Source organism: Pseudorasbora parva, chromosome 1, assembly GCF_024679245.1.
Source record: "Pseudorasbora parva isolate DD20220531a chromosome 1, ASM2467924v1, whole genome shotgun sequence".
In the NCBI taxonomy this organism is placed as follows: domain Eukaryota; kingdom Metazoa; phylum Chordata; class Actinopteri; order Cypriniformes; family Gobionidae; genus Pseudorasbora; species Pseudorasbora parva.
The window spans coordinates 11716229-11730232 of record NC_090172.1 but is presented as its reverse complement, the minus strand read 5'-3'; the positions used below and the strand labels follow the sequence as shown (position 1 = coordinate 11730232).

At 39.6% G+C, this 14004-nt stretch overlaps 1 protein-coding gene across 1 annotated transcript; it reads left to right on the top strand.

The window, feature by feature from the left end:
* Positions 1-8697: 8697 nt before the first annotated feature.
* On the top strand, positions 8698-10362 carry LOC137083156 (extracellular superoxide dismutase [Cu-Zn]-like). The gene is made up of 2 exons (XM_067448891.1): positions 8698-8873; positions 9658-10362. The coding sequence occupies exon 2, from the start codon at positions 9673-9675 to the stop codon at positions 10345-10347; it is 675 nt and encodes a 224-aa protein (XP_067304992.1). The 5' UTR covers positions 8698-8873; positions 9658-9672; the 3' UTR covers positions 10348-10362.
* Positions 10363-14004: the final 3642 nt, after the last annotated feature.

Here is a 14004-nt window from a genome sequence, read left to right as displayed (position 1 = left end):
TAGGTAGGTAGGTAGGTAGGTAGGTAGGTAGGTAGGTAGGTAGGTAGGTAGGTAGGTAGGTAGGTAGGTAGGTAGGTAGGTAGGTAGGTAGGTAGGTAGGTAGGTAGGTAGGTAGGTAGGTAGGTAGGTAGGTAGGTAGGTAGGTAGGTAGGTAGGTAGGTAGGTAGGTAGGTAGGTAGGTAGGTAGGTAGGTAGGTAGGTAGGTAGGTAGGTAGGTAGGTAGGTAGGTAGGTAGGTAGGTAGGTAGGTAGGTAGGTAGGTAGGTAGGTAGGTAGGTAGGTAGGTAGGTAGGTAGGTAGGTAGGTAGGTAGGTAGGTAGGTAGGTAGGTAGGTAGGTAGGTAGGTAGGTAGGTAGGTAGGTAGGTAGGTAGGTAGGTAGGTAGGTAGGTAGGTAGGTAGGTAGGTAGGTAGGTAGGTAGGTAGGTAGGTAGGTAGGTAGGTAGGTAGGTAGGTAGGTAGATAGATAGATAGATAGATAGATAGATAGATAGATAGATAGTTGACTAAGTCCTTCACCAGCAGAGCAATTCATATTTTTGAATAAAAATGTGATGTAACAAATGACACATCTTGGCTTTATTTCTTTTAGTAATCTTAATTTTTCATGACAATAAAAAAAAAAGACTAAAGTTATTTACAATGAGGAGGCTACAGGTTACAAAACCAAGTAGTTGTCAGACAGATGTTAAAAACGTGTGTTTTTTTTTTTTTTTACATAGAGTAGTAGATCACTGTCAAGGTTATTTCAGATCAATACACGCCAGTGTCCACTAGATGGCGTCATGGTGACGGGTGTCAGGTGTTGTTTCGAAGCTTCGGCACATTTGCTTCAACTGTTTCAGTGCTTCACGAAGCCTCGGTCTGCCCATCACTAGAAAAAAAGCACTATTTGGCATGTTTCACTGCATTATCAGAAAAAAAACACACACATTTACACAATATGCTTACAAAATCTTTAAATAATATTTTAATAAAGGTCGTTGAATCTCAAAAAATGTTCATTGTATTACCTCAAAATTGTAATTTCAATGAACTCCAAATTTTAAGGCAACCAGGTAACTTTTTTTCAAAATATTTTTTTACAGTGTACATGTATCTTGTGTCTATTCTTGGATGCTTTACATGACAACCTTCAAGAGCATGATGCCCTGGTTTGCTGCATATGATCACACAAAATGGGGTGCTGTATTCATAGCAGACATGGTACATCTGGCACAGACGGCACCACGGGTCTACCAGGGATTCCTAGATGGTGATTTTGTAGCCAAAGAGGCCAAACACAGCTTCAAATAGGTGCCATATGATCTTTGCCTTGAGCACATCAACAAAATCAGAAAGGTTGCTGGAGGATTGGTAGGCATCACTCGAAATGAGACAGCTGGAAACCCTTGGTCCATCACCTACAATGAATGTGCATCTTTATCACAGGACACTAGATCCCTGTTTGGACTGACACATGATTTTGTGATAGGTAATTTATCATCCAAACAGCTATTTAAACTGCTGGTGTGCGCATCTCAATCCCCACACTATTAACAGTACTCGTAATTTGGGTCCATATTTAGTTTTTGTGGGTGCCTTTAATCCCACTCTTTAAACTCCCAAATAAAACAATTTCGGTTTTTTTCCACCTGGTGATGGTCTCGATCTCCACGTCGAGAAGTTTCGTTTCTTTGCCGTGTTCCGTGTGTCCATGGCGTAAAATGAGGCCGTGGGGGAGGCAGAGACTTGAATATATAGACCCTTTTACTGTTTGTATACAATGATGACGTAGCAACGTATGCGCGCGCATTTTGGCAACAAACTGTGGCAAGAATCAGCAGCATGTCAAGCTACGTGAGCGGATTAAGCAACACAAACCGAGAAAGTTATTTTAAAAAGTTGACTTTATCAAATGGTATTCGGCTACCAGATCCGTGTACTATAGTGGAGTGGATAGAAGACGTTAGCAAATGGCCAGATATAGCTTAGTGGTCGGATACGTATTTAGTCGAGAACCCGAGCGTGTACACCCGAGACAAGCATATAAATCACTGGATGCTTATGAATACGTTGTCTGTGGGCATGTACAGAATGTCCAATACAATTTTCTACATTTATTCTTATTCTTCACACCGACATACATTTATCATTTTCCTTACATTTTATGTTATTGATTCGTGTCGACACTTCTGTTTAAAGTTTAATTTTGTAATGCTATAGTACTTTAATAGCAACTATGTTGCTTGCATACATTTCTCAGATGGTTATTTTGCAATTAAACTATTAATTAAATCATTACAAATGAAATTGATAAGTACTGTGATTACTGATATGATAATCTGGGGATGGGGGGTACATTATACACACCAGTGGCAGCCAATGTTGGGAGGTTTATTATAAATAATTAAGTTTTAAGTGCAGTAAATGTTTTACAAATGAATTTTTTTTATGCAAGCATTTTTATGTCCTCGTTCCAATCAATGCATTATTCGCCTGCAGCCACAGGTACCGCCGGTTCTTCTGAAACGGCCGTGATCCTGTCGGGATCCTATAAAACTTAAGCCCATTGGTGGAATAGCGATTAGTGCAACCAAAAACGCAACAGCCAGATGCTGGGAATACATTTTGATGCTGGGAAATCGTTTTGATAAACTTTCGGAGTTGCTCACACGTTTTAATGCCAAAATGCGCGCGCAACTCTTTGATCACGTGGGCTGTAAAAGGGTCTATAGGGGAGTGCCGCTTGTTATTCTAATGACGATTACTTTAATGATTACTTCACAAATATAAAAAATGTAAAAACAAATTCTCTTTTCAAGTAGCATCTTAACAAAAAATGTTTCTCCTCTTTAGTGAACTTCTTTTTGTGCACAAATTTTTTTCTTAAATAAACAAAGTCACAAAGTTTTACTTCACAATAAATATAAAAAATGTAAAACAAATTCTCCTTGTAATACGATATAATAAGAACAAAATAACGTTTCTCGTCTTTAGTGCACTTCTTTTCAGGGGGTGGGGTAGGGGGATTTTTCTCCTCCTCTCTCCGTTTCTGCAGCTCTGCATTTTCTGGTCCGTGATTTTTCATATGTTTGTACAAATTAGTTGTATTGCCACTGTATTTTAAAGACTTTCTACAAATGGTACAAGTCGCTGTTGTCTCATTTTCGGCCTGAAAATACAGCCATACAACGCTCCTCTTTCTCTCTGCTGCCATTCTCCGCCTCTGACTGACTGCTGTTAGAAAATTAAAATGCGCGGCTGAGCGCCGCGCGCGACTGACTGCTGGTGGTAGCGCTAGTGGTGAGTCACGTGACGGTACAAAACAGGAGAGGGGGAGGAGAGCAGTGTCGAGCACGAGCAGCACTCTCTTGAGAGCTTCCTCTGCTCTGTGACAGCAGCAGCATTTTGACAAACATGGCCAGGTCACAAAACGAGAGAAACTGAAACTTAAGTATCGATATTTTCACGTTGGTATCGATCAATACCGATGCCAACATTGGTATCGATATTATCGATATTAGTATCGATCTGCCCACCTCTAGCATTTATCAAGGGCAAGTATTGCGTACACCTGGATTGCAGAGGTGCGCACAGCTTCATAAATCAGGCGGTGAGAGGAGTGTAAGCACAATCTTACGTCAACATATAAGCATAATCTTACGCCGACATATAAGCATAATTATACGCCGTTTCTACGCAAGATTAATAAATGAGGGCCAATGTGTGTCACCTAATCTCATCTGTCTTTTCACGCAGTTAAAACACCTGATGCCTTGCATAAAACACAACTTTATTCCTAAAGACAATGAATATAATTATTTAGTATTATGAAATGTTCTCTAAAGTGTGCACTGTTTATGGACAGGTTATGGAGTCAGTCACATTGCAGCATCTTTCAGCTACGAGTGAAACGCATTATGGCGGTCTGAATTTCGAAGTTCACCTGCAGGGAGTGAGACCACCTCATTGCCATCTGAAACAATATCACCTGTGGTTGTGTGGAGTATTTTAGGTAAGGTTTAGAATAAATTAAAAGTTTATATTACCCATAATATAAAAGTTAATATAACCCATCATAAAAACAGCTCCCTTTCGTTCAGTCACTCCGAGTATTGCAGTGACTGACGAATGGGAGTTTAGCTTAGAAAACTATCATCTTCGAGATGTAACAAAGTGCCCAAAGGCAATGAAATGCAATGGTCATGCAGAATTTGCATAGCGTAACTCCACCCCACTCTGTGGGTATATAAGGAAGTACGCTGGCAATGTTGCATTATCTTTCTGCTTCGGAGCCAAGAGCATCTCTTCCCTCCTGCAAGTCTGAATTCTGAAGTCTCCAGTTCTTCGAGAGCGGTTCTACAGGCTGTTAGTGTGATTGCGCGCTCGGGCGATCTCACATTGCCTGCCTGCTGATCTTTGCAGTGAACTGCAACAGCTGTGTTTTTTTCCTTACGGCTTCGACACTCTGCAGAGCTTTCCTCTCACAAAAAGAGCTTTCACATGGCACTTCTTTTTAAACACGGTTCGCCCAGCCGCCGACTCAGCTGCCTCAGTCTGTGCCCTCCTGCAGCTCCACCCCTCCTGCCCGACTCCTGCAGCAACCTTCATCAGGCTGCACCTTGGAGGTAGTCGCAAGAAGGCGCCCCAGTCCGCTCCAGCCCCGCAGTCTGCTTAACGCCAGGCAAAGCGGTGCTTCTGATGCAGCACCAGACCCCCTGGAACAGCAGCACCAGAAAGAGCTCATGTCCCCATCTCTAAGCTTCCAGAGTTTGCGGATGGCGGTGTGTGCCGCCCAAGGCCACGCCACTCTCATCCCCCTCTGGCACCTGTCAGAGCAGACCCCCGTGGAACACGTGTCCTACCCTGGTCTCCTCTGTCAGTTCGATAGCGGCCTTAAGCTCATCTAGAGTGTTGGGTCTTGCGTCTCTCAACTTTCTCTTCACAATATCCCACAGATTCTCTATAGGGTTCAGGTCAGGAGAGTTGGCAGGCCAATTGAGCACAGTAATACCATGGTCAGCAAACCATTTACCAGTGGATTTGGCACTGTGAGCAGGTGCCAGGTTGTGCTGAAAAACCAAATCTTCATCTCCATAAAGTTTTTTAGCAGATGGAAGCATGAAGTGCTCCGAAATCTCCTGATAGCTAGCTGCATTGACCCTGCCCTTGATAAAACACAGTGGACCAACACCAGCCGCTGACATGACACCCCAGACATCACTGACTGTGGGTACTTGACACTGGACTTCAGGCATTTTGGCATTTCCTTCTCCCCAGTCTTCCTCCAGACTTTGGCACCTTGATTTCCGAATGACATGCAAAATTTGCTTTCATCCGAAAAAAGTACTTTGGACCACTGAGCAACAGTCCAGTGCTGCTTCTCTGTAGCCCAAAAGTGGCTTGACCTGGGGATTGTGGCACCTGTAGCCCATTTCCTGCACACGCCTGTGCACGGTGGCTCTGGATGTTTCTACTCCAGACTCAGTCCACTGCTTCCGCAGGTCCCGCAAGGTCTGGAATCGGTCCTTCTCCACAATCTTCTTCAGGGTCTGGTCACCTCTTCTCGTTGTGCAGCGTTTTTTGCCACACTTTTTCCTGCCCACAGACTTCCCACTGAGGTGCCTTGATACAGCACTCTGGGAACAGCCTATTCATTCAGAAATTTCTTTCTGTGTCTTACCCTCTCACTTGAGGGTGTCAATGATGGCCTTCTGGACAGCAGTCAGGTCGGCAGTCTTACCCATGATTGCGGTTTTAAGTAATGAACCAGGCTGGGAGTTTTCAAAAGCCTCAGGAATCTTTTGCAGGTGTTTAGAGTTAATTAGTTGATTCAGATGATTAGGTTAATAGCTCATTTAGAGAACCTTTTCATGATATGCTAATTTTTTGAGACAGGAATTTTGGGTTTTCATGAGCTGTATGCCAAAATCATCAATATTAAAACAATAAAAGACCTTAAATATTTCTGGTGGTGTGCAATGAATCTAAAATATATGAAAGTTTAATTTGTATCATTACATTTGGAAAATAATGAACTTTTATCACAATATGCAAATTTTTTGAGAAGGACCTGTATATATTTAAGTTGGCTGACCTTTTAAAAAAGTAGTTACTTGCACTCAGGTTTTATGGTAACCTCTACAAATACACAAGTTAACTCTACAAAGTAGTAGCAAGTAGTATCAAGTCAAAAATGATGACCTAACTTGCTTGAAAATTCTGAGGCAATCAGTTTCCACAGCTTTTCTAAGTAAAGTCAACTGATTACTTTTTACAGGTGGTCCTTTTCTCCTCATCTGTTGCTTGTAGCTGATTCAAATCAAGGAGTCTTTTTCATTGTGTGCAATCTTTGGGTAAGCAAAAATATATTGACATAAAGTTATTTTTGTGTGATTTTTAAAGGCAAGAAGGAATAGATCGTTTGGTTCAATCGTAATGGCACTTTGCTGTAATAAAATGCAATGCAGCCATGATTACAGACATCCGATAGATTGCTTTGAGTATGGAGGTGTCATTTTGAGTAGAAGATTAAATTCAGATGACAAAAAAATCGTGAGTTACTAAACCTAACAATAATATGTGTACTAACTTATAACTAACCAGGGCTGCGTTTCCCAAAAGCATTGTATGCTTAAGTTGATCGTAGAACAATTGCCACCAATGGTCTCTACGATCAACTTAGGCTTACAATGCTTTTGGGAAACGCAGCCCAGATTGACTTTATTTCTGTTTTAATGAAAATAATAGTTTTGTTGGAAGTCACCATGATGGAGAGAAGTGTTGTCTTTAGTTGGATTCTTGACCCTTGACTGTGTTATATTAGTGGTTCTCTGGCTGCTATGTGTTTGTGAGACATTTGTTATGGAACAAAAAGTCAAGAGAAAATATCAAGTGAAGTTGTTTATTCATTGATAACATTATATATTGGCAGAATCGGATCTCATGCAAAGCTCTGATTATCGAAGCAGTTCTTAATAGTTTTGAAGTATTATTAATAATAACTGTGAAATCCTTCACTGTTGTGATAATTAAATCATTTTTTAACTTGCACTAAAACATTAGTTAGATACACAGATACATCAAGAATCCACGTATGAATCTCTAAAATGGTGACCAAAAAACAACACAAAAAATCTGATAAACAGATCAACTCTGAACATAAAACAAGCTCCAAAAACATAAGAACAAAAACAACAAAAATAAAAGCAAGTAGTAAGAATCAAGGAAAATGAGTCACAATTCAGATGAATAATTTATTCACGCCGCAATACATGTTGGGACTCATGGGGAAGTTTTGATCGGTAGTATCCAGCATTGTGTACTGAACTTCTGGTGTACCCAGTTTGGTGAACTTAACAATTTAGGTACAGTGAACGTGAGCACCAAGTTAAGTGATGTGGAGTACCTTATGGTGAATTGCTCCCTTTCATAGCTAGCACAAAATAAATGATGTTTACCATAATGCAAAACGAGAAAGGCACGACAAAGAAAACTCTGTAGTTCCCTCACGCCACCTTTAAAAGCCCCAACATCGGCCGTTGAAGCCTCTTTTTTTTCTTTAGCCACTCCAAAGGGTGAAGACTTTTTGTAGATTATGCCCAATTAGCCGACAATGAACATGGTCATGTAAACGTGGTAACCCGTTTTCTTTTATCAGAGTAATGTCATAAACGGCGTAAGCATAAACCGGTCGGGACAGGTAGTTTTCTTCCTCTTACCTCGATTTCGCGCTGCATGTAAACGCATTAACCTGCTTTCTGTCGGCTTATTGAAGTGCGCATGTGTGATAGGTGAGAAAAACGCAAACTTAGAGCAGATTTAAATGCATCCAGACAGAGTGAGCTAGCGTTTTGCATGAAATAAGGACATATATCACAAAGGCAGACTCGTTTAAGACCCAGAAAATTTTAAAGAGGTGTTCTCTCTTCTCATGCAGCAGAAGTAGCCTAGAAGAGGTTCAGTCAAAACACTGCCTCTGTAACTGCATGAGGGATAATATGAGCCGTAAATCTTCCGCTGACACTGCACACACAACTTGATCTTGACCCTTAAGAAACTTTAATTAATGACAAATCTGCTTCAAATTGACTTAAATTAAATGAATTGCTAATTAGAACACTGAAATAAAATGTTCAGGGTGCTCAAATACTATAAAACCATGAATATAAATAATTGGGAATCATGTTTTTAAAAAAAAAGATTTATCATTTATCTATTATACATTTTACGTTTCTGTCTTGCTGCCAGCCAATCACTGCACTGCTGATCGTGGTTTTGAGTATTGATGCATCTGCCCTCTTCAGGGAACACAAGAACGTGCAGTGATCTTAGATAACTTAATGTGGATATCCCAATCCACAAAATCATTTGAGAACCAAATTATCCAGAGATCAGTTATCACGATGAGAGGATCTGTCAAATCATCTCAGACGTATTAAGCGAGGTACGAAGAACGGACCCTGAGCAAATGTATGTATTGTTATTTTATCATGATATTTTCCTCACTTCCAACTGTTGCTTTACCCCTTCTAGCCACTACTCTGCTTCTCTGTTTTAATTTCTGTGGCAGAATTACAGCGCCACATACTGGTCTGGCATGTAAACTGCATCGTTTTGACTGGCTTTGTGTGGATGTGGCCTGAGTGCACAGGCCAACAAAAGGGACGTAATGAGACGCAGGTGACCTTAATTAGTGACTAAAAGGCACACTCTAGTAAACAATTTGAGTTAACATGGTTAACCTGTAGCTCCACATGAGTTGCCCATCAATAATACAAAGTTTGATTGCAAAGGGAATGCTCTCTTAAACCCAGTTCAGGACTGCTCACAGTAATCTTATGACTGCAATATTCAGTCTGCACACAGTTTGAGGACAACATTCCAGTCATACGGTAATGTACCTTTGCTGCTTTTACAACAAACAAAAAAAGTTTGTTTAATCAAAAACATACATTTTGTCTTTTAGTTTACTTATCCTTGTGAAAAAAGTACACTTTGACATGCTTTTAAAAAGAGTATGCATTATGCGCTGCAAAAAATTAGCTTCTTACTTACTGATTTTGTCTCGTTTCTAGTCTAAATATCTATTTAATCAAGATGCATTTAAGTAAAATGACATAAGATACTTTTCATTGTTTTCTTAAAAATAAAATCAAACTTGTGTTTTTGCTTGAAACAAGCAAAACTATCTGCCAAAAAGGTGAGAAATACTTCTCATTTAATTCTTGTTTATATCCTAAACAGAAATATTACTTTTCTCATTCCATTGGCAGATAATTTGTATTTTATTATTTAAAATTCTTTTATCTGTAATTTTATATTAAATTGTCTCATCTGAAATCTGGTTAATTTGTACTGCTGAATTTACTGACATTTAAAACACTTAAAACATGCTTATGAACGTGTACTGTATGCACACTTAAGTAGTTTTATTTAAATGTTATCTGCAAGTAGACCTTTTTAAATGATACTTTCAAGATTTGAAGTGCATAAGAGCACATTCAATACAATTAAACACTTCTTCTTTTTTTCACAAGGGTAAAAAAAATACAATTTATTTTGTGGTTTTCCTTTGCAAACGTCTAATCTCAAAGCTCCCTGAAGCGGAGCTCTGAATTTTATTCTAACATTCTTAACAAAATGGCATGATTTCACTGAATCCACTCTTCATTGTAGGCTTTAAAGATCAACATGGAGAAACTCATTCTAAAATTCCCTCTGATATTGCTGGTGCTGCATATACGAGGAGGAGAGTTCTCTGACAATCCAGTTCCTTTGCTTGTCGAGGCTCCAATCCCAGAAGTCGTGGAGTTCAACAACACAATCTACGCCACTTGTGAAGTCACTCCTGTCCCCAATTTACCATCTTGCCAGCCAAAGATCTCTGGGCAGGTCCTTTTTAAGCAGCTCTACCCCAATGGACCTTTAGAAGTGAAACTAAACCTCCGTGGTTTGCCTACCATTGATCATCAATCTCGAGCCATCCACATCCATCAGTATGGAGACCTCAGTCAAGGCAGCGTCAGTGTTGGTCCTCATTACAATCCGCAGGATGTTGACCACCCTAGTCATCCTGGAGACCTGGGGAACTTTCTTTCCGTGCAAGGAGTTATAAGGCATTTCCTGACGCTCCCGGAGGCCAAGCTCTTTGGGGCTCACTCCATTCTGGGACGTGCGGTGGTGGTTCATGAGAAGGAGGATGATCTGGGAATGGGGTCAGATGAGGAGAGTAAACGCAGTGGGAATGCTGGGGAGGGAATTGCTGTCTGTGTGATTGGCATTACTAATCCAAGTCTGTGGCAGAAAACTGAACTGCTCCCCCGAAGACGTGGAGGAAGGGTCCGTAAGTCGAAGATGAGAGTCTGATGTGGTGGAAGAGCTATAATGGCAATCCTGTATAAGTTTTGTCTATATCAGTGTCCTAAATAAAGTAATGTTTAAATACCCTGAAATTCCCTAGATTTATTGCCATTACAAATGCTATTTAACCCTTCTGCATCCCTTGGGATGTTTTCTTCTACTGTGGGGTGTTTTTGAGTCTTAATTTGGCCATAACGTTCTGTTTCAGCAAATGGAATGAGTTTTGGTGACAAATCTTTTTACACATTTTGGGAAAATGCTTTGAAAATTTTCACAAACTCAACGATACGCTGTGGGCAAATTCACTACCCTTTCGTTACCCTCGTGGCTGAAAACAGACACTAACTTAAACTGCTATAAAGTGTAACTTTTTTTTTTTTTGCATAAATCTATTTATCAACCTCAGTCCTGATCAAAACTACTAAATGTTTTTTTTTTTTTTTTTTTTTTTTTTTTTTTTTTTTTTTTTTTTTTTTTTTTTTAATCAGGATTTTTAACTCCTTAATTGTCAATTTCAAAAATTCGATGTCATTGATTTTGGGGGAGAAAACACTGACTTTTTTTTGTAAAATTATTTTTATATAAAATGTAATTGGGTTTTTGTTTTTTAAACCTTTTTATCACTGTCTTGGACATGTCAAAGATGAGAGAACAATTGGCTTTGCTGCATTTAGTGTTTGTGCAGCATCAGATTTTTTTTCTCTCCCTCATTTTCTCCTCGTGGCAGTTTTTGCCCCATTGACTTCCATTATAACCACTTTTTTTTATTTTTTTATTGTTAAGCCATGACACCATATACAACATTGATTGATGGTATTCCCTTTTGGGAAGAGGTAAAATGTGTAATTTTTATAGTTGATAACCAGGTGGCACCATTAACCCTTTAGTTAGGACTCTGCAAAAGAAGCTTAGTTTCTGGCTTCTCTATGGAGTATTATAGCAGTGTGTGACCTTTTGAACACTTGCGTCTGAGAAAATAAAAATATGGACCTCAGCTCTCAGAACTACATGGAAAAAAGAAACAAAAAAAGATAAGTGGATTTAACCACTTGCTGGTCATTTGATGGTGAAAAGAGCAACATGAGAAGTGGCTTGAATTGTAGTGAAGTTTTAGAAATGATTATGCAGCCTGACCCCGCAGTGAGCAGCAGGATGTATCGTCTTCTCCCTCTGACACCACAGATTCCCATAATTCATTTGGATAAAATATTCTCACAGTTGGTTATTGTTTGTTTATGGGCAGGTTGTGGAGTCAGGCATCTTTCGGCTATGGGTGAAACAGGACGGCGTTCTGAAGTTCAAAGTCCACCCGCAGACCGTTAGTCCATCTCAGGCTCGAGAACCAGCGTGGATTCGGTGGAAATGGATAACAGACCAGTTAATTACAATTGAATTACTTTTAAATGTTTCATTTTTTACTTTTGATATTGTTTTTGAGTTTAAATGTTGTAAATATTGTGTAAAATATCGTATACATGTCAAAACAGTTATGCTGTACTTATTGACAATAAAGGCCAATGTCATAAGTGTGGTTTTGTGTATTTTTAAGAGTATTTCGCAAAGGTTTAGAGTAAATTAGTCATACTTTAAAGTTGAAATTACTCATAAATAACAGTTCATTTTACTCATAAATACTGTTTTTTTTTTTATTTACAAAAATTTAAGGTAAATTTTACACCAAAAAATGGAATACAACATAGTAATAGGTTTTATAGTGTATAGGGACACACTGGCCCCCATTTATCAAAAGTATGTACACCAAATTTCCAGCGTACACCTGGCGAGAGACGCATGACCCAACACTCTGGATGAGCTTAAGGCCGCTATCGAAGCATCCTGGGTGCCACAGGCTGATTGTCTCCATGCCACGCCGCATTGACGCAGTCATTTCTGCAAAAGGATTCCCGACCAAGAATTGAGTGCATAACTGAACATAATTATTTGAAGGCTGACTTTTTTGCATTAAAAACACTTTTCTTTAATTGAAATATGAGAATTTTTTGAGATAGGATTTTTTTTTTTTTTTTTTTGCTGTATGCCAAAATCATCAGTATTAAAACAACAAAAGACCTGAAATATTTCAGTTGGATAAGAAAGGCCTGTATATATATATATATACACACACATATGTTTAAAAATGTAATACCACTTAATGATATTTTAACATTTTATTGCTAACACATTAATGACACACTTTTAAAGGTCCCATTCTTTGCGATTCCATCTTTCAAACTTTAGTTAGTGTGTAATGTTGCTGTTAGGGCATAAATAATACCTGTAAAATTATAAAGCTCAAAGTTCAATGCCAAGCGAGATATTTTATTTAACAGAAGTTCCCTTTCAAAGCCTACAGCGAACGGCCGGTTTGGACTACAGCCCTGCACTTCCTGCTTTAATGACCCAACTAAAACCTTTGTTGACGAACCCTCCGCCCACAAGAACACGCAAATTCGGGGGCGTTGTCCTTTTGCTCTCGCAGGTCGAGAATAGGAAGCGCTGTTTTTGTAGAGTGTGTTTGTCGCCATGCCATTGAAACGCTGTTATTTTCATCCAGGAGTCAAATCACCTTTGTTTGGCCTTCCCACGGACGCGGTACGTAGAGATCAATGGCTACAGTTCATGTTTAAAGGGGGGGTGAAATGCTGTTTAGCTTTGTTAACTAACGTTAGATGGTAATTGAAACTAATCCGAAAAACTTAGCATTTAAAAGTGTAGTAATTAATTGAGACACCATCGATTGTTGGTGTTTGTAATGATCAGTTTAAACTACTGAATAGACAGTTTACCATTCTGAAACATCCAGCAAAAGTCTTTCCTGAGCAGGTTGTAATCGATCCTCTTCGATATTCTCCGGGTCTGATTCCGGCTCAAATTGATAAGGCAATATAGACATTTTTGCAATAACATTGAGTGCGCGTATCTACCCGTTATGGTAAGAGGCAGGACCTTTCCGGGCAACGTGCACTAAAGCCTAGTTCAGACTGCACAATTTTCAAACTCGTCGGGTCACTGCTCTATTCACACTGCATGACTATCTGGGTTATTATTCAGTCACTGTTGTGTTCACACTGCACCATGGTTTGACGACAGAGGAGTTCACACTGTATGACTGAACAAGAGGAACAATCGCCGACAACTCTCTCTCTCTCCGGTGCGCAAACTACGTTTCCCAAACACACGTGCGATGTGACAAGTAAACAACGCGAGATCACACGTGCGTCAGACCGGAGTTCTCGCGCGAGACTTGGAATTGTTATTAAAAATGATAAACTGCACAAAGTTTGCTTCAAATTATATGTGCGCTGATTTGTGGAGAAAAAGAAAAAAGATTATGGCGGAAGAAATTGTTGGAGAGACAGAGGGAGCCAGGATTTTGTTCTGCAAAGACAGTTTGAGGTTAATAAATAATTATTTAATGTGCTGCTGCTGTGGCTGGATGTGCAAATGTTTGGCCTTTGTTTCTGTTTGATAGAATTGTAAATATATCTATTAAAATACTGAAATTCTGCTTTATAACTCCTCCCTGAACCTCCTGCTGCCCTGTATCTCACTCTCTCATTGGCTGTCGGTCATCGCCGATGTAATTTTCTGTCAGAACGCTGTTCACACAGCAGGAGTTTGAATCGCCGACAGGTCCAGATATTTAGCATGCCAAATATCTCA